The 27,907-nt window shown below is 36.6% G+C and overlaps 1 protein-coding gene across 10 annotated transcripts in view; it reads right to left on the reverse strand.

Moving 5' to 3' along the window:
* CEP120 (centrosomal protein 120) overlaps positions 1-27,907 on the reverse strand; it is a 77,360-nt gene that overhangs the window by 46,524 nt on the left and 2,929 nt on the right. For 7 of the 10 annotated variants that reach the window (XM_015451821.3, XM_073994111.1, XM_005557626.4 and 4 more), the window contains 6 exons: positions 25,650-25,806; positions 23,327-23,441; positions 19,747-19,888; positions 8,357-8,505; positions 2,796-2,993; positions 627-854 (listed from right to left, as the gene is read on the reverse strand). In XM_015451821.3, coding sequence (XP_015307307.3) covers positions 627-854; positions 2,796-2,993; positions 8,357-8,505; positions 19,747-19,888; positions 23,327-23,441; positions 25,650-25,806 — 989 coding nt within the window. Of the gene's footprint in view, positions 1-626; positions 855-2,795; positions 2,994-8,356; positions 8,506-11,213; positions 11,285-19,746; positions 19,889-23,326; positions 23,442-25,649; positions 25,807-27,907 lie in introns of all 10 variants that reach the window. The other 3 variants (XM_073994105.1, XM_073994106.1, XM_073994107.1) reach the window with 2 other exon arrangements.

Consider the following 27,907-nt stretch of genomic DNA (forward strand, 5'->3'; position numbering starts at 1 on the left):
CACTCCCCAATAAAAACGTATGTATATATATCTTTTAAACACTCATTTCGGTTTTTCTATCTTTAATTCACAACCTGTATAAAGATCAGCTTTTTGAAAGAACAAGATAAAGTTGATTCTGGGAATAGATACAATAAAAAAAAAAATACACGGCCAAATAAATGATCACCTGTATTATGAAAAGTGACTAAAGAGAGTATGAGGACTACAAAGCACTAAGGAACCAAGGATTTTATTTTGGCTTCGGTTGCATTAACCAAAAAGATACCAGTAATGCAGATTCTCAGAAACTAGGTCTAAAAATGTTCTCTTTCACTGGAGTTCCTTTTCTGCCTTAGTCATTAACTGAGTTGGGGGTCGGGGAGACCATAAGTGGGTTTCCACTACACAAGAAGACTGTCCCAAAGGCTAAGAGGGCTCTGGGTAGGATCACTTATAAACCACAACAGAAGTCACAGCACTTTTCAGAAAGGTCTTTTCAGAAAGGGGGTATCATATAACACAGGCCACTAATTAAGATTAATAAATATATCTTTATGAAGGTAACTCTTCTGAAATTCAACTTTTGTAAGTAATCATGAGTGGGACTAGTGAAGCCGGGGGAATGAAGGAGGGCCACTACTTGCCTGGGAGTCTATGCCTTCTCTCTGCAGAGCCACAGACACTCCCACAGTTGGGGCTAGCTCCACAGGAATAGGTGCAAGCTTCTGTTTGGCTCTGTTTGGAGGGTCAAGGGTAAAAGCACCTTCGACTGTGACTGGGTGCTGGTTGATTTCTGTACTGCCCTTTTTAAGTAATCCAGTTAAAGGTATTTCTGTACTTCCAAGTGACTGGTCTCCACAGCAGAGATGAATCTAATATGAAAGGGAAAAATCAAAATAGGGCTTTATACTTTCTCCTTTTTCCTAAACATCATAAACTTAGTAAGAAGTTGTAAAATGACTCACGGAAAGAAAATATAATGCACCTCATTGACCTGAAGTGACTAAGTAATGAATTCTCACACATAACTGTTAAAACTGGTGATAAAACAGTTTACTAGAAACTCAATAATAGTTATTACCCTTTTCATTTCTTTTGGTATTACATAATCATATGTTATTGCTCCTTTTTCTGCCTCTTTGATGAACTACTTTAATATTTTATTATGAAAAGTGTATAAGAAAATAACTAATGCATGAATTTAAACAAAAAAATACCTCAACATTTTTCTATTTCCATTTTACCATTAATTTAAACATGGTTTCAAAACCTAAGTCAGTGGATCAATCCTGATTTGGAATTTGAAAACCTCAAATAGTTTTGTTTTTTTCACTCATAAGATATCTTGAGTATTTCTCTTTTCTTGCTTTTCAGACCTCATATTAAAAAGAGTGCTTAACAGTAAGTAAAAGAATATCTCTGGAGTGGAATATACTGTTAATCACTGATAGCTAATTAAAAGTTCAATATTACACCTTTTGACAAGTTTAAAAAAAAAAAAAAAAAAGACTGCTCCAGAAAATTATATATAACTTATTTTCCCTTACTATATTGAAGCCTTAGCAAACTTAGTATTTTAATGAATAATCAACAAGCAATCATGCTGTAAAATATATTTAGCTCTAATATCATCAGTGAAAGAGTTAAGAGAGACCTGTAACTTAGTCTCAAAGTTATTATATTAAGGTGTAATATTTTTATGGGCTGGAAAAAAAAGTATTTTTATGATGTAAATGTCCTCCATTAGAAACTAATAAATAAATCAATACTTTTGGTAAGGACTGATACGTCAGATACAGAATAAAATTCAAACTGCTTTTTCCTGCATGTCATCATTTTATATAGTCTTCAGTTTTCGAAATATCTTGGGTTTAGTAGAACCATCTCTAAAATTCAGTTCTACTAAAATTTCCTAATGCTTCTTCTCACCTCCTGTCCATTACTTTATTTTAAACAAATGAATATCTAACCATATACAACACCACCCTATTTTGGTTTTGATCAAAAGGAAGTGTCATAAAAGACAGAAGAGTAATGTTTACTAGGTAAGGTTAACTTATCTTTTTTTTGAAATAGAGTCTTGCTCTGCTGCCCAGGCTGGAGTACAGTGGTGTGATCATAGCTGACTACAGTCTCCAACTCCTGGGCTCAAGCAATCCTTCCACCTCACCTTCCCAAGTAGCTAAGATTACAGGCACACACCACCACGTCTAAGTAACTTTTTATTTTTTGTAGAGACAGGGTCTTGCTATGTTGCCCAGGCTATTCTTGAACTTCTGGCCTCAAGTGATCCTCCCATCTTAGCCTCTCAAAGTGCTGGAATTCTAGGCGTGAGCTACCATGCTCAGCCAATGTTTGCTTTTAAATGGAGTCCAATTCAAAAAGAGTTCATAAAAAATACTCAAATCAAGGGCAGATTTTAGAAAGCTGTCTTACCTCATTGCTTTTAATAGCAGTAAGGCATATATATTTTGAAATCAAGAGTGTGATCTGTGTGCCTACACATAATATCTCCACTAACAATAATCAAACCCTGCCCATGCCCACTGCTCTAGGCTCCAGGTATAATTGTTTTTATTGCAAAAGACTGGTAACTGATATACCTCTTTTCTCAATTACGGGGAAAAGAGGTGCTATCTCATAAAATTCTGAAGTAACTATAATGCCAACAATGTCATGACACAGGATAGTACCTAAAAAAATTAGATGTGGCAGAAAGATAACCTCTACTACTGAAATAAGATTAAGTTTAGGTACTAAATTAACGCTTAAAAGACCACCTCCAGTTAAAAACGATTTGCTGCAGTACTCACCTGTAGTTTAGACTGAAGAGCCAAGTAAACACGAAGAACTTCTACACTGCTACGGATGCGAACTGATGCTCTCTCTGGCTCAAAGTTTGGGTTGATCAAATCATTGAAGGGTTCATTTGTAACATCATTTCCCAGTAAAGAGTAGTAGAAGAAAAACTCAGGCTGTCTTTCTGGAAGTTTCATGGTACATGGAATTAACTAAACATTTCAGGAAAAAGAAAACAGTATTACTTTCTAAACATGCTTAGTGTATCTAAACCACTAAACACGCTTAGTGTATCTATTGCATTCCAAAAATATTTGCTAAAATGTTGATTTTTTAATTTGATGTCTTAACCCTCAAATAAAATTTCTGAATTTCTGCCAAATTGCTACCAAATGACTGTTTTAAAAAAGGGTCGTCTTAGAAAAGCAGAGTCTAAAAGACTTTATAGATTTATGTCGTTTTAAAGTTTTCATTGCATTCAATTGGTCCATGAATATGTGAAAGTTCTACTTAGAAGAAAGAGATTAAGTATTTCAAACTGAGCTTTCCTTATTTTCACATATTTTATTTCATCTTATACTTCCTCAGCCATCAGAGGCTCTATGTTATGAATGAGAAAAGGTTTGTAAAAAAATTTAATCCAGGCTATTTAATATATAACATCTTAGTTGAGGTCTCCAATAAAGTTTTTAGCTATTCTGTCAAAATTTAGAGGCCTATGAATTAACACCAAAAAAATACCTTTTGTACTATGAGTGTTACTTTTCAGAGTCACTAGCTTCATGGCCACATATGACCAAGAGATGGGATTCCTGTCCTACAAAATATAAAATATTTTCTAACAGACCTGTAATGTTCACTAGCATATTGTTAAACAATAAGCTATAAACATTCAATATGTTCATCAATAGGGGATGCCTTAAATATAATTATCATACAGCATGGCTGCTAAATAATAACATACTAACTTGAAAGTTATCTAAGACAGTGGTCCCCAACCATTTTGGCACCAGGGACTGGTTTCATGGAAGACAATTTTTCCATAAACAGGAGGGCATAGAGGGAATAGTTACAAGAGGAAACTTCTACCTCAGATCATTAGGCATTAGATTCTCATAAGCAGCACGCAACCTAGATCCCTTGCATGTGTAGTTCACAATAAGGTTCGTGCTCCTATTAAAATCTAATGCCACCACTGATCTGACAGGAGGCAGAGCTCAGGCCATAATGTTCACTTGCCCACTGCTCACCTCCTGCTATATAGCCCGGTTCCTAACAGGCCACAAACCTGTACCAGTCCACAGCCTGAGGGTTGAGGATCCCTCTCTAAGATATACTGTTGGTTTAAAAAAATTACAGGATAGTTTGTATAGTTTGTGAAAATAAAAGTACTAATCACTTAGATTACAACAGCACAGTACCAGTCACATAATAAATGTAAGCTATTTTAATCCTACTTTAAAATGTATTCATGTTTAAGTGAGATTTTAATCATGTGGACTTACACACATTGAGAGGAGCACCTATGCACTTATAATTGTTACAGTCACAAATTCTGGAGTCAGATCCCAAACCCCAACTCTAGTTCCATCAGTAACTTACTGTGAAATTTTAGAAAAATTACTTAATCACTGTGTGTATCCACTTGTTTTAGGGTTGGAAAGATTAGAGATACATAGTTGCTGCTACAACAACACCTAGCACACAGTTAGTTGTTGTTATGTGAGAATGGAAAATCCTGGGGAAGAACATACTATCCGTTACAGTGATTATTCTGGAGGAGTTTAGAGAAGATTTTCATTTTCTTTTACTTTCTTTCATAATCATAAAGCAACAAAAATACTAAGAAATAAAGACCCTTAAATATTTCACAGTATATTTAATTCTAAATTATTCCCATTATGGGAAGAAATTATTTAAAAATTATTTATTATTCTCATATTTAGAGACTGTATTTTTTTCCTACTCTTAACTTTCAATATTTAAGAAGGAAGCAAGATTGTCACTAGCCAGTGTTTCTGCTCCAAACTCAATCCTCCATTCTATTAAAACTTTATAGTAACATGTGCTAAGTCCCTGACTTGCATCTGAAAAGGTTTGTAAATTTGTTTATTGCTAGATGCTTTCTCACATTGCCTTTGACTAAGTTGAGAGGAAAAAACTAAACAGCTAGTTTCATCCCAAACATAAACAATACAATCATTAAGCAGCAACACCCCACCACCCATACTCTCCTGTTCCCAGTCCCTGGAATCACAAATCTGCTTGAAGGAACTTTTGCCTATTGTAGATGATTCATATAAATGGAACTACACAGTATGTGGCCTTTTGTGTCTGGCTTCTTTCACTTAGCATGTTTCCAACATTCCTTTATGTTGTGGCATGTACCAGTACTTCATTCCTTTTTTTTTTTTTTTTTTTTTTTTTTACTATAAAGATGGCGATCTTGCTATGTTGCCCCGGCTGGTCTTGGACTGCTGGGACTTAAGGGATCCTCTTGCCTCAGGCTCCTGAGGAGCTGAGATTACAGCTGTGTACCACACCACCCACAGGCAGTACTTTGATAGCTAAATTGTACTTAATTGTGTACATATACCAAAGTTTGTTTATCCATTCATCTACTGATGGGCATCTGGGTAGCTTTCACCTTTTGGCTATCGTGTATAGTATTGCTATAAACACTCACATACAAATTTTTATTTGAACACCTGTTTCCAATACTTTTGCGTATATACCTAGGAGTAGTATTGCTGATCATGTCGTAATTCTGTTTAACATTCTGAGGAATCTATCTGGCTTACTTTTTTATAGAGATAGTAAACAGTTTGCCAGACATCAACCTGTGTGTGTGTGTTTTTTTTTTAAAACTAAACTGAAATAGTAATTTGTCCCAGTAATTCACCTGTATTACCAAGAACTGTATTATACTGGTTTTTAAAAGTTATGGACTCAATAGGTCAATTACCCACAGGAAACTTTACCATACAAATGTACTTTCTCACAAACAACATGGTCAGCAACTTACTAATATTACCTCATTCCTCACGCACAACTGAAAAGATGGTAAATATCACCACTGTATAACTATAAAATCAAGCCTCAAAAAGGTTATGTAACTTGCCTACGTTGAAGGAGCTAGAAAATAGAATGAGATTACAACTCAAATCTATTTTATTCCAAACTCATTAAGAGGCAAGAGAGCATTATATGGGACCAAGAGAACATTAAAAATGACCACATGGTCAGATATACTTGGGCCATTAACTAGCCGTAAGATCTTCCTAAGACTTGGTTTCCTTATCTCTAAAATGAAAATGAGCAACTCTAAGATTGTGGTAGGATTAAATGCAAAATATGCAGAGTGGGTGGCACAATGTCTATTATACAAAGCATTACACAGTAAGTAATCAATAAATATGAACAATTATGCCTCCCTAAGGAGGATAAAATTGTTAAAACAGTGATTTAAAATTCAGCTGGGCATGGTGGCTCACGCCTGTAATCCCAGCACTTTTAGGAGGCCAAGGCAGGAAGATGCCCTGAGGTCAGGAGTTTGAGACCAAACTGGCGAACATGGTGAAACCCCATCTCTACCAAAAATATAAAAACTGGCCAGGCGTGATGGCAGGCGCCTGTAATCCCAGCTACTCGGGAGGGTGAGGCAGGAGAATCTCTTGAACTGGGAAAGCAGAGGTTGCAGTGAGCTGAGACTGCACCATTGCACTCCAGCCTGGGCGACAAGAGCAAGACTCCATCTCAAAAAATAAAAATAAAAAATAAAAAGCTTAGAAAATATGGTAACAACACAGTAAAAATACAGTACATTCCTAAGTATCTGACATGTGGACAAGAGTGTTCTGATGTGGTTAATAAATAAAAAGCCAACAGATATCTGTCTTTCCTTGCAACTAGAGTGGCATATTAAACTATAACAAATCCAGAAGCAGAGCTTTAAGAAGAGAAGAAAAATACGGAAACTGATATAAACGCAAAAGTACGTATGTATCAACAAGGAAATTCACAGTACCAAATTAGGAGAGAAAGAGTAAATACTCAAAGAACGCCAAGTTCTTTATATAGTGTGCATGAATTCAGTGTGACAAAGTAAACACATTTCCTGATAAAAATCTTTACCTGATGTACCTTGCAAGTAAAATAAAAATGTGGCCACTAATTGCATATTTCATTTGTGAATGTGGATTACATGGATATTCTGTTCCTCTAAGAAAGTAAATAAGGCTGGGCATGGTGGCTCACATCTGTAATCCCAGCATCTTGTGAGGCTGAGGTGAGAGAATCATTTGAGGCCAGGATTCTGAGACCAGCCTCAGCAGCATAGTAAAACCCTGTCTCTACAAAAACTTTAAAAATTAGCTGGGTGTGGTGGCACATGCCTGTAATCCCAGCTACTCAGGAGGCTGAGGCAGAAGGATCAATTGACTGTCGGAGCTTGAGGCTACAGCGAGCTATGATCACGCCAAGGCACTCCAGCCTGGGCAACAAAGAAAGACCTGTCTCTTAGGGGAAAAAGGGGGGAGGGGAATCATCTGAGAAAAATTGTACAGTTATAAGCCATATCATCTGTTTTTGTAAGTATTAATTCATTTCAGCTACTACAGAACAACATAATGCCAAGAAAAGTAGACCTGTAAAACCAAGTTGATGGCAGAGGAGGGAAAAAAAGAGGAAGTGGACTTGAGAAGGACAGTGGAATAACAGCTAGTTTTGTGTTGAGCTGTTGTTGGGAGGAAAGCAATCTACAATGAGCCCTGAGCATCCCTACACATTCTTGCAGAGTATGACAAGACTGCAAGGCCCAGACCACTCTTTTACTCAGCACATTTCCCAGGGTTGTTTAAGCAGCTTGAGAGATAAGGTAATGTGTCTTCCTGGACAAAGACCAGGCCTGCTTACTGCTTACAATAAAAGTGGCAGGTTCCTCAAATTCAGTTTCCTCAGCTGTGATAAAACCCACTATGTGCAGAGCAACCACCTGGGCCCCTCTGTGTAGTCCCCATGGGACTTAGGGTAAGGGCAACTGAAGGAAATATACCAATATTCATGTTCTTGCTGTGCTAAGGGTAATAAATTCCTTCGTTTCTGATCGAAGAACCTGTGTCTTCTGCTAGCATCCATGATAGTAACAGCTTAATTTGTTAGTTTATAAACAAGGTAAAATAGAACCCAAAACTGTATATGCATTAAGCATTACTGGCAGAAAGTATTCCTGACATTTTAAGTTTCTCCAAAAAGTAAATTATTCGCAAATTTAAAAATCCTTTCATGTCAGTCCTTACAATGCCACACAGCACAATGGAAAACAATGTTAACTGATGGTCACTCTCCGAAATCCTGAAGATTTATTATCTTACAATCAAGATCATCAAAATCTATTCTTTTTTCTAAATTAAAAAGTTTTCTCTCTAGTATGAAAGAAAACATGTTTTGTACTCATTTCTCAAAAGTAAAAAAAAAAAAAGTCTACTTGCAAGTCTTTTTAATAGCTGAAAGCTAAAATGTTTTACATAATGTTTTCAAATTATTCATAAGTCACCAATCTCACGGAAAGTCTCACCTGTTCCAACTGGGTGGCAAATGCTATGGTCACTGACATAATGAAGGAGTCAGTACAATATTCTGCTGGTCCAATCTGATGGTAGCCTCCCTCTTCATTCAGCACAGCCACAATGTCCCTGGGGTCAAGTCCAGCCAGGATGGCAGGTACTTTACAGAGAAAAACACGATTAAACTACATTGCAGTTTGTTATAAACCATTGTAAGACTTTTAAAACTGGTATTTTTTAATTTGCTTGGTAATTTTCATGAATACAGTTAATATCTAGTAAGGTTTCCTTTACTCTCTTACATACTCTCTTACATACTCACCAAAGAAACCTTACTTAACCAGCATATTCTTTCTGTATATAAAATTCTGAAGTAACCCTTTAAAACCTTAAGGTAATAAACCACAAAGAAAAGGCATCTAACATAGGTTTTATAGTGAATCTAAACTGGAAAGTGAATAAACTAGATTTGGCTAAGAAGAAAAGGGTAGCTGAACAGGGAATGGGGGAGTAAAAAAAAAGAGTGTTCTAGACAGAAGGGACAGTATGTACAAAAACACAGAAGCAAGCAAGAGAAAGTATGTGTGAGAAAACTGACACAGGCATAGGGTGCCAGATTACAGAGTGAGAACTGACATACAGAGGGAGGTGGGGCTGGATAAGCAGAAGCCATATCATACATTCTTTCTGTATGCTATCCAGACACATTTTTGGATAGTTTTCTAAGAATAAGAGAAAATCATGAAATAAGTTTTGAGAAGAAAACTGACATAATCAAATAGGCTTTAGTATGAGGAGACTGAAGAAGGACAGCGTTTTTCAAATTGATTTAAAAAACAAAAAATATACACAACTAAAATAATTGATAATATCCAATGTTGAGGAGAAAGCAGGAAAGTGAGTGCTCTCAATGTTGGCAGGTATACACTAGAATAACGTACTAGAGGGTGATGTATCAGGGCCTATCAAAATTTTACATGTGCATACCCTATAAACAAGCAATCCTTCTAGGAGTTAATCCTAAAGAGTTGTGCTCAAAGTAGCAGTGGCTGAAAACAGTATAATGATTAAGAGCACAGATATCTAAGTCACATAGACCAAGGTTCCAATCTCAGTTCTGTCCTTCACTTGTTACATAGGGAAACTATACCCATCTCTTTTAGTCTCCATTTTTTTTTCTAGAAAGCTTTTATAGAGTTGTTGAAAGATCAAATTAAATAATGAAAGCAAAGCATCTAGCACAGCCTCTGACCCATTAAGCACTTTAATAAAGGTAGCCATTACATAGTAAGGCCGACAGAGCTTAGAAGTTAAAATAACTATGACATGTTCTCACTGACAGTGAAGGGTGTTACAAATAGGGTGAAGGTGAAAACTAGAATAAATCTTGTGGTGTTGGAATGGAATTGAAGGTGTCAATCTGAATTGGTGTCAATCTGAACTGAATTATATATACTGAGGCGTCAATCTATATACATATACATAGAAGAGCATCAATTCTGATATTGAATCTGAATTCAATATATATAGAACAGCATCAATTCAGATATCATATATATACATACATATATATACACATATATATGGTGTTTTTTGTTTTTGTTTTTTATTGAGACAGAGTCTCGCTCTGTCACCCAGGCTGAAGTGGATCTTGGCTAACTGCAACCTCTGCCCCCCCGGGGTTCAAGCAATTCTGCCGCCTCAGCCTCCTGAGTAGCTGGGATTACAGGCTTGTGCCACCAAGCCAGGCTAATTTTTTGTATTTTTAGTATAAAAGGGGTTTCACCATGTTGGCCAGGCCAGTCTCGAACTCCTGTCCTCAAGTGATCCACCTGCCTCAGCTTCCCAAAGTGCTGGAACAGGTGTGAACCACCGCACCTGGCCCTGTTCAATGTATATTGATAAACATAAGCAAAATGGTGTACATGTGCTATGGTTTCAACATGTCCCCTCCAAAACTCAGGTGTTGAAACTTAATGGCCAATGTGATGATATTACGAGATAAGGTCTTAAACAGGTGATTAGGCCATGAGAGCTCCTCCCTAATGAATGAGATCAGGCGCTCTTATAAAAGGGGTTGGTGGAGAGAGTTCCTCTCTTGCTCTTCAGCCTTCCAATATGTGAGGATGCAGGACAAAGTCCCTCACCAGATGCCAGTGCCTTGATTTTGAACTTCCCAGCCTCCAGCACTGTATGAAATAAATTTCTGTTCTTTATAAATTACTCAGTCTGTAGTATTCTATCATAGCAGCACAAAACAGGTAAGATCATATGTATATATACAAATGTGTGTATGTATTTATATGTGTGTGTACACAAATATACACAAATTCCCTCACTTTGTCTACTGAAAGGGCCTGGGAGCAGTGACACCTCGATATCAGCTAACATACCTAGCACCTAGATCTTGGCTTCTAAAAATCATTCTTTACTAAAAGGAAGCAGGGCTCCTTCGAGAAATGGCTGAATCCAGAGCTGAGACAGGGTAAGCACAAGATAAGCTTGGAACATCTTGCTGTGCCTGAAAATATTTGTTGATAAGTTCAAGGAATCATGGAGACATTCAAAAGCAAACAAAAGCAACTTGAAAGGGCTGCCCAAATCCGGGACAAATATTCAAGGGTAGTTAAATATTATAAAACACTAAACAAAAAGAGAAAACTGTAAATTCAGACTGATACAAATAAATGAATTGAAGGTCTAATAAGAAATTGAATATATTCAAAATTTCACAATTCTGCCCCACAAAAGTTATTAATTACAAAGGAAAAAAGAACAAGTTTACAGTTGAGAACACTAACACACAACACTTTAATCAAGTCATCAAAGTTAGCATCAGTAATAGGACAAATCAAAACTGTGCACCACCTGATAAGATGCAATGGGAAGAACGTGGCATCTCTTCGGTGATATTTCTGCCAAAGATGCATAAGCTAAATCTAAAATCAGACAAACTCAAGTCATGAAACAATCTACAAATTAACTGGCCTGCAATTTTCAAAATTTTAAGGTCATGGAAAGATCAAGGAACTATTTCAGAATACACAGATACAACAATTCAATATAAACATCTAATTTTAAACTAAATCCTTTACTTATAACAGAAATTATTGGGAAAAGACAATTGGTAAAACAAAACTCAAATGAAATTAGGTGGTAATAATGTATCAATGTTTCATTAATGTAATAAGGTTACATGTGTTCATATATTGATGTAAATTTCCCAGTTCTGATGGATATACCATGATTATGAAGGAGAATGCTCTAATAAATACTCCAAATATTCAGGTGCATTAGTTAGTAAATTCCTCTCAAATAGTCCAGGGAAAAATATTCTTCTTCATAACATACTTCCAACTTTTGGGGAAGACAGATTATTTCACAACAGAAAACAAATTCTTAAAAATATTTTTTCACTGAGGGAAAAAATAATAAAGGCTCTAGAATCTGACTTCCAAGTTCATATCCTGATTTCACTACTTATGACATATGCCATTTTGGCAAACACATCGCTGAAGTTCAATTTAACCATCTATTGCGTTCATGGTGCCTAGAGGTCATCCAAAAGAAGATGTCCAGGAGGCAAGTGATATTTGGGTCCAAAGGCCTAAGTGGGGGGTCTTCGGCACAGAAGAGTATGATTGATGCCTGGTAAATAAGTAAGATTGCATTAGAAGAGTGTATACAGAATGAGAAGAGATTTCTTTAACATATAAAGGTTGGGAAGAGGATGAAAAGGCTAAAAGGAAGTTAAGAAGTACTGGTAAGAGAAGAAACTGAGGAAAAGTTATTGTTAAAATACTGAATTATAATTATCTTCTCAATTCAAAAAGTAATTCTCAACTCAGAATTAAACTTTTAGGACAAGACTATTTATAAATTCACTGAACTAAGAATATATGTGCCAATACAAAGAGTGCTATTAACGTTATTTTCCAGATAAGTCTAGGACATTGCATGCAACATGACTGAAGCACAGAATGCCAATTGTATGATTTCAATTTCACTACTCGTTTCTCTCACTTCCAGAAGACACCTTCTTCCTTCTTCCTCTACAGAAAAAGTTTACACAAGAGATGGAATCACTAGATATTAGAGTAGGAAAGAACTTTAGAGACTATCTCATTCAATTCCATCATTTTACCAAAAAGAAAATAGGGACTGTAAAACACTGAAGAAGAAATAATGCAGTCTGGCACACAGAGCTTAGAAATCTTCACTGAGCCCTAATAGCAAATAAACAGCTGGACGAACTAAAAATTAACAACTCTCCATAGATCTGTCAGAGAAGTGAAGTCTCAAGAAAACTGCTGCTCCTCAAAACTAAGGAAACAAACAGGGAGCTACAGAGAATCACAATTTTGGAACAGAAAGAGCCAATGCAGGAAGTAGGAAAACCTGAACTGGGAGGAATTGCTACTAGCTTGGTGTGAACCAGCTTGAGAGATAAAAACTCCAGGGGGACCCAGTCACAAGGGAGCCCCACACTTTTGTGACTTTTACCTCCAGGAGCTCTACCAGGTCCTCACAGTGAATATCAGAGAAAAGTTCCCTCATTCTTCTGGCATAGGGAAGAGAAAAGACAATTCTGCTTTTGTTAACAAGGCCTGCCCTCGGGAGAAACTATTTGCCAGAGCCTAACCTGTTGAGGTTCTATCAGAGCTTAACTGACCTGGGAGAAGACAAATACCCAACTCCAGCTGCCTCTGGTCTTCCATGCAAGGGAAGGGAATACACAACTCCAGCCCCTCCAGACACTCTGCCCCATCTAAGGGAAGAAAAAACTGAGAAGCAATGGTGAAGTTCAGACCCAATGGGCACAGGGTCAGTAAAAGACTGAGACCTAACCATAAGTCTATAGAATGCTTCTCCTTCCCCACTCCTGACCACTACATTACTAAGGTCTATTTATAGCAGTTCCTTTTGCCCCATACATCATGTCTGGCTTGCAACAAAAAATTGCAAGGCATACTAAAAAAAAAAAAAAAACAGAAAGAAAAAACACAGTTTTGAAGAGACGAAACAAGCATATGGCAGGAATGCTGGAATCATCAAAACAGAAAAAAATTTTAAAACTATGATTAATATGCCTTATAAGGATTTAATGAAAAAAGTAGACAGCATACAAGAGCAGAGAGATAATGGGAGCAGAAAGATGGTAAAGTGTAAGAAAGAATAAAAAAGAAATGCTAGAGACAAAAAAATACTATAACAGAAATGAATGACTATGAGAATTGGTTCATTAGTAGATGGGACACAGGCTAAGGAAAGAATCTCTTAGCTTGATATGACAATAGGAATTTCCAAAACTGGAACGTCAAGAGAAAAAAGACTGGGGGGGGGGGGGGCGGGGGGGGGAACAGAACAGAACAGAACAGAACAGAACATCTCAGAACTGTGAGATAACTAAAAATGGGGTAATAAACACAGACTGGGAATACCAGAAGAAAAAAGAGAGAAAGGAACAGAAGAAATATTTGAAGCAATAATTACTGAGAATTTCCCCCAATTAATGACACACCAAACCACAGATTCAGGAAGCTCAGAGAACACTGAGCAGGATCAATGCCAAAACAAAACTTGCTGCTAGGCATCCCATATAAAAACATCAGAAAATCAAAGCTAAAGAGAAAATATTGAAAGAAGTCAAACAGGAAAAACAAATCTTACTTCTAGGAGACCAAAGATAAGAATTACATCCAATTTCTCAGAAGCCATGCAAGCAAGAAGGGTAGAGTGAAGTATTTACAATGTTGAGAGAAAAAAAAAAAAAAAAAACCACCACCCTAGAATTCTGTGCCCAGTTAAATTATCCTTCAAAAGTGAAGGAGAAATAAAAACTCTCAAATAAAAATTGAGGGCATTCGTTGCCAGTAGACCTGTGTGCAAGAAATATTAAAAAGCTCTTCACAGACAAGAAAAATGGCATGGGTAAGAAGCTCAGATCTACACAAAGAAATGAACATCATCAGAGAATAAATGAAAGTAAAATAAAAACTTTTTTTTTATTCTTAATTGATCTAACAGATAAAAGGTTCTTCAATTATGTGTGTGTGTACGCATGTGCGTATGTATGCTGATGTATAACTGAAAGTAATGATACAAGGGACAAGAAGGAGGGATTAGTAATATTTTATTTTAAAATACCTAAAACAACCTGTGAAGCAGAATTGTGTTATTTGAAGCTGGACCTTCAAAGTAAAAGCAGTATACTGTTATTCGAAATTTGTAAATGTATAGTGCAAACTCTAGGGCAACCACTAAAAAAGTAAAAAAAGAACAAAAACAAAAAAGTATAACTGATATGCAAGAAACAGAAAATAAAATTAAAACCACAAACGTGGGAAAAGAGTAACAGACAAAAACAAGACTAAGGAACAAGAGAAACAAATACAAAACACTAACAAATAAGGTTATTCACACAACATATTAATAATCACCTCCAACATCAATAGTTTAAATGTACCAATTAAAAAACAGATTGTCAGAGTGGATCAAAAAACAAGATCCAACTATATGTTATCTACAAGAAACCCACTTTAAATATAAAAACAAATATAGATTAAAAGCTATACTAATCAAAAGAAAATGGTAGGAGTTATATCAATTTCAGATAGAAGAGACTACAGACCAAAGAAAGTTAACAAGGAAAGAGGAATATTTCATGATCATAAAGGAGTCAATTCTCCAAAGAGACAAAATAATTTTTAATGTGAATGCACCTAACAGAGTATCAAAATACATGCAGCAAAAACTAACAGAACTGCAAGGAGAAACAGTTGAATCCAACTTGCAGACTTTAACACACACTATCAAAAATGGACAGATCCAGCAGGCAGAAAATTATTGACATAGTTGAACTCAACATTATCAATCAACTGGATGCAATGGATATCTATAGACCACTTCAAACAACAGCAGCAGAATACATATTCTTCTCAAGCTTACATAGAAAGTTCACCAAGACAGAGCAATTCTGGGCCACAAAACACACATGAACAAATTTAAGAATAGTAATCATGTCTACTATCAGGCTACATAAACTAGAAATCAGTAACAGAGATAGCTGGAAAATCCCAAAATACTTGGAGATTAAACATACTTCTAAATAAAACATGGGTTAAAAAAAAAAATCTCAAGATAAATTTAAAATATCTTGAACTAAATGAAAATGAAAACACAACAAAAATTGTGAGACACAATTTTTATTTGAGAGTTTTTATTTCTCCTTCACTTTTGAAGGATAATTTCGCTGGGCACAGAAATTGTGACATGCAATGAAAGCAGTGCTTAGAGGAAGATTTACAGCATTAAATGCATACGTTTGTTAAAAGAGAAGATCTAAAATCAAACATCTAAGCTTCCACTTTAGGAAACCAGAAAAAGAAGAGCAAATTAGGTCCAAGTAAGCAGAAGATAATAATAAAAATTAGAGAAAATCAATGGAACTGAAGACAGGAAATCAATAGAGAAAAATTAACAAAATCAAAAGCTGGTTCTCTGAAAAGATAAATAGAATCAATAAGCCTCTAGCCAGGCTCAATAAGAAAAAAAAGAAAAGAAAAGAAAGGATACAAATTGCCAATATCAGAAATGAAAGGGATCACTATAGCGCCTATGGGTATTAAAATAATAATAAAGGAATACTACGAAGATGTCTAGGCCCACAAATTTGATAATCTAGATGAAATAGACCAATTCCTTGAAAGAAACAATATGCCAAAACTCATACAAGAGTAAAAAGACAATCTGAATAGGCCTATATCTATTAAAGAAATTGAGTCAATAATCAGTAACCTTCCCAAACAGAAAGCACCAGGTCTAGAAATCACTGATGAATTCCACCAAACATTTAAGGAAGAAATTATACCAATTCTCTATAATCTCTTTCAGAAGCTAGAAACATAGAGAATACTTCCTAACTCATTCTATGAGGCCAGCATCATCCTAATACCAAAATCAAAGACATTACAATAAAGAAAACAAAAAATACAGACCAATATCTCTCATGAACACAAATGCAAAAATCTTCAACAAAATATTAGCCAATCAAATCCATCAGTGTATAAAAAGAATTATAGGCCAGACATGGTGGCTCACACCTGTAATTCCAGCACTTTGGGAGGCTGGGGTGGGAGGATCACTTGAGCCCAGGAGTTCGAGACCAGTCTTGGCAACATAGGGAGATTCCATCTTTACAAAAGGTTTTTAGAAAGAAAAATATACACCATGATCAAGTGGGATTTATCCCAGGTATGCAAGACTGATTCAACATTCGAAAATCAATTAATGTAATCCATCACATCAACAGCCTAATGAAGAAAAACAAAATCACATAATCTTATCAGTAGATGCAGAAAAAGTATTTGACAAAATCCATTATCTATTAATGATAAAAACTCTCAATAAACCAGAATTAGAAGGAAACTTCCTCAATTAATAAAGAATATTTAAAAACCTGCAGCTAACATTATACTTAATGGTGAAAAACCTGAAGCATTCAAGATCAGGTACAAGACAAGGATGTCCCCTCTCACCACACCTTTTCACATCATACTTAGAGCCTTACTAATACAAAAGAAAAGGAAAAGTATACAGATTAGGAAAGAAAAAATAATCGTCTTTGTTCACAGAGGACATGATTACATTAAAAAGTCTGTGGAAAGAATCAACGACGACGACGAAACGAATTTAAAAAAAGGCCAGGTGTGGTGGCTTATGCCTGTAATCCCAGGACTTTCGGAGGCTGAGGCAGGCAGATCACCTGAGGTCAGTAGTTTGAGACTGGCCTGGCCAATGTAGTGAAACCCTCTCTCTACTAAAATACAAATATTAGCTGGGCATGGTGGCATACACCTGTAGTCCCAGCTACCTAGGAAGCTGAGGCAGGAGAATCGCTTGAACCCGGGAGACAGGGATACAGTAAGCCAAGATCACACGACTGCACTCCAGCCTGGGTGACAGAGCGAGACCCTGTCTCAAAAAACAAAACAAGCAAAACACACACACACACACACACACACACACACACACACGAGGTTATAGCAAGGTTACAAGATACAAATACACAAGTCAACAGTTTTCTTATATGCCAGCAATGAACAAATAAAATTTGCATGAACACCCCCAAAAATAAAGAACTCAGATATAAATCTAACAAAATATGTAAGATCTATATGAAGAAAACTATAAAACTTTGATAAAAGAAATCAAAGAACTAAATAAATGGAGTGCATGTTCACAGACAGGAAGACTCAATATTGTCAAGATGTCAGTTCTTCCCAACTTGATCTACAGATTCAACACAATCCCAATAAAAATCCCAGCAAATTATTTTGTAGATACTGACAAACTAATTCTTAAGTTTATATGGAGAAGCAAAAGAGTCAGAACAGCCAATTCAATATTGAAGACAAAGAATAGAGTCAGAGGACTGGCACTGACTTCAAGTCCTACTTGAAGCTACAGTAATCAAGACAGTGTTGCATTGACAAACAAATAGACAAACAGATCAATGGAACATAATAAAGAGACCAGAAATAGACTCACATAAGTAAAGTCAACTGATCTTTGACAAAGGAGAAAGACAATGCAATGGACCAAAGAAAGTCTTTTCAACAAATGGTGCTGGAACAACTGGACATCAATATGCAAAAAGTGAATCTAGACACAGACCTTACGAACTTTCCAAAAATTAACTCAGAAAGGATTACAGACCTAAATGTGAACTGCAAAACTATAAAAGTCCTAGAAGATAACAAAGGAGAAACCTAGATGGCCTTGGGTGGTGGCAATGATTTTTCAGATACAACTACAAAGGCACAATCCATGAATGCAACAACTCATAAGCTGGACTTCATTAAAATTTAAAACTTCTGCTCTGGGAAAGACAATGTCAACAGAATGAGAAATTAAGCCACATACTGGGAAAACATATATGTAAAATTCATATCTGATAAAAGAACTATTATCCAAAATATACAAAGAACTCTTACAATTCAACAAGAAAATAAACAACCCAATTTAAAAATGGGCCAAAGACCTGAGCAGATACCTCAGAGAAGATATACACATAGTAGGTAAGCATATGCAAACATGCTCAACATCCTATGTCATTGAGGAACTGCAAATTAAAACAACGAGATACTATGATATACCTAGTAGAATGGCCAAAATTCAAAACACTAACACCACTAAATTCTGGTAACAATATGGAGCAACAGAAATTCTCACTCATTGCTGGTGGGAATGAAAATAGCACAGCCACTTTGGAAAGTAGTGCGGATATTTCTTACAGAACTAAACATACTCTTACCACATGATCCAATGACTGAAATCCTGGAAATTTACCCAAACGAACTGAAAACTTCTTTCCACATAAGAACCTGCACACAGATGTTTACAGCAGTTTACAGTAGCTTTATTTATAACTGCCAAAAGTTAGAAGCAACCAAGATGTCCCTTAGGAGCTGAGTGAAAAAATAAACTGTGATACATCCAGACAATTGACTATTACTCAGCACTCAAAAGGAATGGGCTATCAAGCCATGCAAAGACATGAAGTAACCTTACATGCACTTACGACTAAGGGAAAGAAACCAATCTGGAAAAGGCTGTATATGAAATTACTCCAACGATATGACATTCGGGAAAAGGCAAAGCTATGGAGACAGTAAAAAAGATCAATAGTTGCCAAGGGGGCTGGGAGGAGGGAGGAATGAATAGGAGGAGCACAGATGATTTTTAGGGTAGTGAAACTACTCTATGATACTACAATAGTGGATACTATGAGTCATTTACATTTGTCAAAACCCACAGAATGTACAACACCAAGAGAGAAACCCAATGTAAAACTATGGACCCTGGGTGACACTGATATGAATGATATGTGTTTATGCACTGTAGCATCACCACTCTGGTGTGGCATGTTGACAGCAAGCAGGCTGCAAATACGTGGGCACAGGGAGTATATAGGAGAACTCTCATTTCTCTCTGCTTAATTTTACTGTGAAACTAAAACTGCTCTAAAAAATAGAGTGTATTAATTAAAAAAGAAAAAATATAAAGGTTTTGTTAAACTACAGTTGATAATAGAGAACAGCATGACCATTTTGGGCTTTCCTGTACTCATTCTAGGAAGAAAACTGTCCTAAGTAGCAAATTTTTAACACTATACAACATTGTGCTTTGTTCTATTACATAACAAATAAAGAAAAAAATGTCCTAAGATTTGTAAACAAGAGCTAAGAGCAACAAGTGCTGCATGTGTAACAATGTCACAACACTTGTCTGATGAACAGTTTACACCCTGCATATATCTCCCTATAACACTCCCCCTTCCTAAAGCTCTAGTCCAAAGATGGAACTTCTCAGAGAATGTTTTTAGAGATGATGCACAAACCTTTTCCATCTCGAGGGGGAGCCCCCTTTGCTTTAAAGCTATCCACTGGTGCCTTTGTATCGGTTTCCAAAGCAATACTTATCTGTATCTCAGACTTGAATTTGGTGTATTTATTACTCAGCAACTGGTACCATTTTGGTGCCTAGAGAATAACAAAATAACAAAACACCTACTAGTTAATAAGGGAAAAAAAATATTGGGAAATGCTATGTGGTTCTAAATAAATTTCTTGTAGCTTTTCAGTACTTTATCCTCTATAAACAATTTTTTTTCACATTTTTCTCAAAACAAATTAATCCTCCTTAGGAAGCCATCAGCTGAATTTTCCTCTGGAAAAACTATGTAGAAGTTTAAATTGTTTTCTTTGCTTGTCTTCTATGCTTCAAGAGGTAAAATATTAAAAGGAAGAAAGCATAATATATTTCTTTCTACCTTTCACCTTATAGCCCCAATGTCACTCCATCCCTTAAGCAACACAAAAAACTACCAGTTTTCTAATTCCTGAACCTCTATTTTCTCATATTTTAAAAGTATACCTTTTCTTTCTGCCATAGACCTGCTTCGTTCTGCTTATATCAATAAGCAAAGGAAAATCTTGGATGGATGGCTCATGCCTGTAATCCTAACACTTTGGAAGGCCGAGGTGGGCACATCACTTGAGTCCAGGAGTTCAAGACCAGCCTGGGCAACATGGCGAAATCCCGTCCGTCTCTAGTAAAAATACGAAAAATTAGCCAGGCATGGTGGTGCACACCTGGGAGGCTGAGATGGGAGGATTGCTTGAGCGTGATAAATTGAAGCTGCAATGAGCCATGATCAGCCAGCCTGAGCAACAGGAGTGAGACCCTGTTGCAAAAAAAATAAATAAATAAGAAAAAGAAAAAAGAAAATCTTATTAGTGTTAATAAAAAGCATTAACAAAATACTAAAGTCAAGGACTGATGGAAGAGTGGTGGATTATGAACCAGGTACTTGACTGATACTGAAACAAAACCCTTCTTACAGAATAAAGCATCCTAAATTATTTTAATATCCCCACTAGGCCAACCTCAGAAATTCTAGTACTCAAGACCACCTGAAAAATATCATGCCTACATATATTATTAGTACAGGAATCACTGGTCAGTGGGAACACCATCTCAATACTTGGAAACAGCATTTTTTACTCTGATAATTTGTTATATAAAGATATAGTAGATAGTGCTTATATTGTCTTTGTTACATAAAGACATTAATAAATGGTGCCTATACTGCTATTTTACATTCAAGTCATGTTTGATAAGTAAAACAGAATTAAGTAGGCCATAGGTTTAAATAAAAATCAACAACCTAATTTTTTAAAGATAAAAACACATAATACAGTTTGTTGATGTATTTCTTATGACAAATATGTTATAATTTTGAATATAAGCCTGAAAGAAAGATTTCCAGCTACTCAGAGAATTGATGACTTTTTCTGTTACATAACTCAGAAAAATAAGTCTGGATTTTTTTCTGTTTATATTTATTTACGGAGAATCAATTTATTTTGAACTTCAAATATTGTACCATCCATTTCAAATATTTACGCTGACAAACAGGAGAGAATAAGCAATACAGCATTTGGTTTAAATAACTGAGCCATTTCTCGCTAACTTTGATTACAAATACATTGACAAATTGTCCTAAAGGACAAGGGGACAAGGAATGCCAAGAGTATTTAAAGGCGTGACCTCATCCCTCAGATACCCTCCTAAGAGGATTTACCTTCTCTGCAACTAAACTGACTGCAGAAGTGTCTTCTAGACACTTGCACGTTACATGAGAGAAGGTGGTTAAGAGAAACATCAAGAACCCAATCAAGGCCCAGGGTCTAAAACTAAAAACGAAAAACCTTTTCAGGATAAGATTTAGGGGCAGAGAGGTAATGAGTACCAAGGATGGGAGGAAAGCAAGTCCTCTTTTAAAGCATTTTAAAATTGCAGTTTCTTTTAAATTATTCCAACCTCAGGCTAGGCTGACTGATCATATGCAAATATCATTGCTATCAGCAGCAAAAACATTAGTAAGAGATAAATTTTTCTTCACAGAATACCAATTTAAGATTCAAATCAAGAAAGGAGTTTTAAATAAAAAGAAGATATTATTTTAATTTTTTAGCTTTTTTTCCCCCTTAAGAAAATTATGACCCAAGACAAGCAGAAACATCACAAGGGAGGTTTCTAAAGGCAGTCACATACGAAAAGGGCAGAAGAGACTCAAAGCCCTAAGCAGCGGCTGGGCGCGGTGGCTCACGCCTGGAATCCCAGCACTTTGGGAGGCCCAGGCAGGCAGATAATGAGGTCAGGAGTTCGAAACTATCCTGGCTAACATGGTGAAACCCCATCTCTACTAAAAATAAAAAAAATTTAAAAAAAACTTAGCCGGGCATGGTGGCAGACACCTGTAGTCACAGCAACTCGGGAGGCTAAGGCGGAAGTATGGCGTGAACCCAGGACTTGGAGCTTGCAGTGAGCTGAGATAGCACCACTACACTCCAGCCTGGGCAACAGAGCAAGACTCCATCTCAAAAAAAAAAAAAAAAAAAAAGCCCTAAACAGCACCATATTAAATAATAAAAGTCACTATCACAGGAATCAGGACGATTCTGAGTTCCTTTTCTTGGGAGTAGTGGGGCAGAGAGAGAGGTACTGGTTAGATAACATCAAGTGTGTTTCAATAAGTTCACTTGCTCTGACTGCTATGCAAGGAGCAGGAAGCAGGGAAGCTATTATGATAGCCAAGGTAAGAAACAATAGCGGCTAAGTTTGGAGTGGCAGCAGTGAAAAGGAGAATAGCAGAGAGATCAGGAGGGAAAAAACCCAACTGGAATAGGTGGTTATGGGGGAAGGAAAAGGAAAAATGTCAAGGAAGACTTCTGTATTTCTAACTTGTATAACTGAAAGGGGAGTGGCGACAATTCACTGAAGCAGGCAACATTGGAAGAGGATTAACCACCTTTAAAAGGAAAGCTCGGGGGCTAGGCATGTTAAGCTTCTGATAATAGCAACTTGGATACAAGTGAGTTCAGAGACTTTTTTTGAGAAAGACAGTTCTTGGCCAAGAAAATGATTAAAATGTTGAGATTTTCTAAATCTAATTCATAAACTAAAACATAAGAACTGCCATACTGACTGGGTGCAGTGGCTCATGCCTGTAATCTCAGCACTTTGGGAGGCTGAGGCAGGCAGATCACCTGAGGTGAGGAGTTTGAAACCAGCCTGGCCAACATGGCAAAACTCCAACTAAAAAGACAAAAATTAGCCAGGCGTGGTGATGAGTGCCTGTAATCCCAGTTACTCAGGAGGCTGAGGCAGGGAGAACTACTTGAACTTGGGAAGTGGAGGTTGCAGTGAGCCAAGATTGTGCTACTGCACTCCAGCCTGGGTAACAGAGACTCCATCTCAAAAAAAAAAAAAAAAAAAAAAAAAGAACTGCCATGTTAGCTTAAGCCTATGATTGATCAGGTCTAGTATTTCACGTCCTTTTCATCAATCTGTTATCTACTGAAAATAATCAACTGTCTAACATAATCATTAGCAAAACATCAAAAGGGCAATACCTGCTTTGTTTCTTGGGCGGTTCTTAAATCCAGAACGATGTAACCTATGGTTTCCTTGGCTGAAGTTATAGGATCCAAGGCAAAACACTGGAGTTTGATAGGAGTACGTTGCAGCCTATAACAAAACATGTGATAAATAAAATGGTTTTTGCTTAATAAACTTTCTATTAGCCTTGAAAATATTACCTATTATCAAGATACTTATAATTTTGTTGGATAAAACTATATCTATTTTATATTGTCTAAAAAACTCTTCAACAGGCAAGAACTAGGCCAGGTGCAATGGCTCACACCTGTAATCCCAGCACTTTGGGAGGCCGAGGCAGGCAGATCGCAAGGTCAGGAAATCGAGACTATCCTGACCAACATGGTGAAACCCCATCTCTACTAAAATACAAAAAAAAAAAAAAAAATTAGCTGGGTGTGGTGCCACACGCCTGTAATCCCAGCTACTCAGAATCCCTGTATTCCCCTACTGAGGCAGGGGAATCACGTGAACCTGGGAGGCGGAGGTTGCAGTGAGCCCAGATCACACCACTGCACTCCAGCATGGGCGACAGAGCAGGACTCCAAAATAAAAAAAAAATAAAGAGGCAAGAACTATTAATTATATCTACTAACCTCTACACCAACTAAATATTATACAAAACATGTCAACATATTTTACATTCTTTCATCTAAGAAGCCATCACGTAGGTCAATGTTTCTCAAGCTTCTGTAACGTGTAAAACCTTCTGAAAGTAAAAAATTATCATGAATTTTCAGGATCTATTTTATTTTTCTTATACTGCAACATATATAAAATTAGAAATACATGCTTATAGCTCTTTTGTAGCTAAAAAAACAAACAGGAATATAAAATAAATTAAAATTTAAATTAATAATTTAAGACAATATTCTGAAAGAATGATATTGGCTTGTTTAGCATGGGCTCTGTTTTAGTTGGGAACCCCTAAACTGGCTCATGCATTAAGCTGAATAAATTTTGCCACTGCTTTTATCTAGTGGAATTATTATAGAACTGCACTTAGCACAAACTCATCACGTATAAATTCAATTTATCTGTATTTTCTCAGCCTACAACAATCAGAGTGGTACTAACCTGGCACTAACAAAATGGAAGCTCTAACAGCTCATAGCAGGACTCCATTACAGACACCACTAAAAGGAAATCCAACAATGATATTCTCTAAAGATGCAATAATTCTTCAAATAAATCCATGGACTACTCTAGCAATAGAGGCAAATTGAGTTTTCCTTGCTTTAACTTTCCATTTTGATTTAATTTAGTACTGAGAACAAGCAAGTATTAAAGTGACAACATGTTTCCCAGAAGAAAATAATTTTTAATCCTTTAATAAATAAGAGTATTGCTTTTATTGTTGTTGCTTGCTTCCAGTCACAGAGTTCACAAAAAATATATGCTATAACTTTAAGTCTATTTTATATACTAATAAAGTGGTTTTGTTTAAAATCAAACATAAATTAATTAGAAAGAAACCTTGATAGAATTACTTTCATAGCTTTTCACTGGATACCCTTCTATATATCCTTGGCAAGCCAGGTAAATATACAATAAGTAAATTAACAGAATTAATGAATTCCAACCATATTTAGTACTGAGTAGGTATCATCAAGGTATTTCTAGAATATCTACTGTCTCACACATAAGGAAAAAAAACCCCAAACAGCTCAGTGTAAGTGTAGTGTAAAAGCTTAGGCTTTGGAGCTGGACTGGCTGGGCTCTACCACTACTAAGCTAACAGACTCAAAGCAAGTTACTAATACTTAACCTATCAGGCCTCAGTTTCCTCATCTATAATACAGCGGAAATAAAAATACCAGCTTCATAGTGTTGTTCTGATATTTAACTGTTTTTGTTGCAAAGCACTTTAAAAATTTCCTGTCACATTTAAAAAAACACTCAATAACTGTAATTATTACTATAACATAATGAGAGATACAAAATTTATAGGTTGAACATTCCTGATTTGAAATGCTCCAAATTCTAAAACTTTGAGTGCTGACGTAATGCCACAAATGGAAAATTCCACACACAAGCATTTAACACATACTTCATTTTATGAAAAATTTATTTAAAACATTATGTAAAACTACCTTTGACTGTGTATAATGTAAAACACAAATAAATTTCATGTTTAGACTTGGGTCCCATCCCCGAGGTATTTGATTATGCAGATATTCCAAAAATCTGAAACACTTCTGGTCGCAAGTATTAAATACTCAACCCGCATTTATTCATAACAGCCTGAAAAACAAGAAACCAATAAAGAAGCTACTTTAAAATGAAAATGATAATCACCTGTGCTGATGAAGTGCCTTCCTGTCAATTTCCCAGGCTAACTCAGTAGCAAATTCTGGCTGGTCAGTGTGGTCCACAGGATCAGTAGCCAACTGTTCTCCATCAAACTTTGCTTCCACTACAAGCATATGCTTTGGACGTTTGGGGAAATGGCGACCTGGAGAAACAGAATATACAGATTAATCAAAAGTGTACAAAAATCAAACAGGATCATTTAGCATGTGTTTTTTTGTTTGGTTGGTTTTTTTTAAGATGGAGTCTTACTCTGTTGCCCAGGCTGGAGTGCAGTGGTGCAATCTCAGCTCACTGCAACCTCTGCCTCCCAGGTTCATGCGATTCTCCTACCTCAGCCTCCCGAGTAGCTGGGATTACAGGCGCATGCCACCAAACCCAGCTAATTTTTGTATTTTTAGTAGAGACAGGGTTTTGCCACGTTGGACCTCCTGACTTCAGGTGATCTACCCGCCTCGGCCTCCCAAAGTGCTGGGATTACAGGCATGAGCCACCACGCCCAGCCTACATGCGTTTTTTAAAACTAGTATCTGTTAAGTGTGGTTGACATTCCATAAGCTACCTCACTAATGCAGGCTCACATGTACACCCACCTTCATAATTCATAAGACACATGAATCAAATAGAAAGCTATAATTTACAAATATGTGCTTCTCAAACATTAGTGTGCACATGAATCACTTAGGGACCCTGTTAAAATGTAGATTCTGACTCAGTAGATTTAGGGTGGGCCTAAGATTCCACATTTCTAACAAGATCCAAGGTGATGTGAATGCTGCTGTCCTTGGTTCACACTTTGAGTAGGAATGATCTCAACAACATCTGGAATTAAAGACTTAATGTGATTACATGAATTTTAGATATTACTATAGCAGTACTTAATAGAGAACAGTCATCTGAAGAGCTGGGAAATAAATTAGTAAAAACAAACTTGTCTGCATCTTAATTTTTCCGTTAACTCAGTTAAGAATACTTTCCTGGTGAAATCCTGTCTCTACTAAAAATGCAAAAAATTAGCCGGGCGTGGTGGCACGCACCTGTAGTCCCAGCTACTCGGGAGGCTGAGGCAGGAGAATAGCTTGAACCCTGGCGGCAGAGATCACAGTGAGTCGAGATCCTGTCACTGCACTACAGCCTGGGCAACAGAGCAATACTCTGTCTCAAAAAAAAAAAAAAAAAAAAAAAGCATACTTTCCAAATTAGCTAAAGAAAAATAGCCACATAGATTCCTTCATTCTATTCTCAAGGACAACATTGTATACTATCAAGAAGTATTCAAATATTCTATCTACACATCACTTTTCATTTGTACTGCTAAACCCCATTTCATCAATGTTTACTGAAGACATATTCAGAGTCAGGTATTATATCAGATGGTGGAGTGCAAAATGAGTAAAACAGAGTACTTGCTCTAAAAAACCTGAGGGTCTAGTTAAGAGAAACAACCAAAAAAACTGAAAACAGCTAAAGAACATCAACGAAGAAACACTAAGAATCTTGCCCTGAGTCAACTAGTCCTCCTGTTTATAAATCTGGTAAGGTGGATCCTAGTGAGGGGAATTTTATCCACTGATTAATAAAGAAATCCCTGCTGCTACTCACTCTGGCGCAAGCTACTTGTGGGGGAAGTGTAGGAATTAAGCTGTTAAAAAGACCTTGACTCTAACCTTGTGAGTTTAAGCCTGAGGCTCTCACTGAAACTGTATTGGGAGTATTAACACACATCACACAGCTCTCCCAACTAGCATTAACAGAGGCCCCTCTCAGGACCTCATTTCTGCTGCTCCAAAAGATACCCAGCTTCCTCAAATGAAATGTCATATACGTCAAAGAACCTACATTTTCCATATTATTAGAACCAACAGCTTCCAACAAGCTTGAGAACAGAGGATGTGAAGTGGAACAAACAGGTGCCTGCCTTGCAGCGGAAAGTGATACAGAGAGAATAGAAACCGTCTTCTTCCTCCTTGGAATCTAGTACATAGCCCAAATTTTGTACATGGTAAAAGCTTAACCATTTTCTTTTGAATAAAGGGCATTTCTAAAAGTGTAGTCAAGAAATTGCAAGTAACTCTTAAGGGCTATAGTCCCGAGTCCTCCGCCAATCCGAAGAGCTGGGAATACATGAGGGGAAATGAGACTGAAAAGGTAGGCAAGAGGTCTACCACAAAGGGCCATGTATGCCATTCTGAGAAATACAGACATAACCCTTTACGACACTGAAGGACTTTAAGAAAATCAGATTT

The sequence above is a fragment of the Macaca fascicularis genome, chromosome 6, assembly GCF_037993035.2.
Source record: "Macaca fascicularis isolate 582-1 chromosome 6, T2T-MFA8v1.1".
Lineage (NCBI taxonomy): Eukaryota > Metazoa > Chordata > Mammalia > Primates > Cercopithecidae > Macaca > Macaca fascicularis.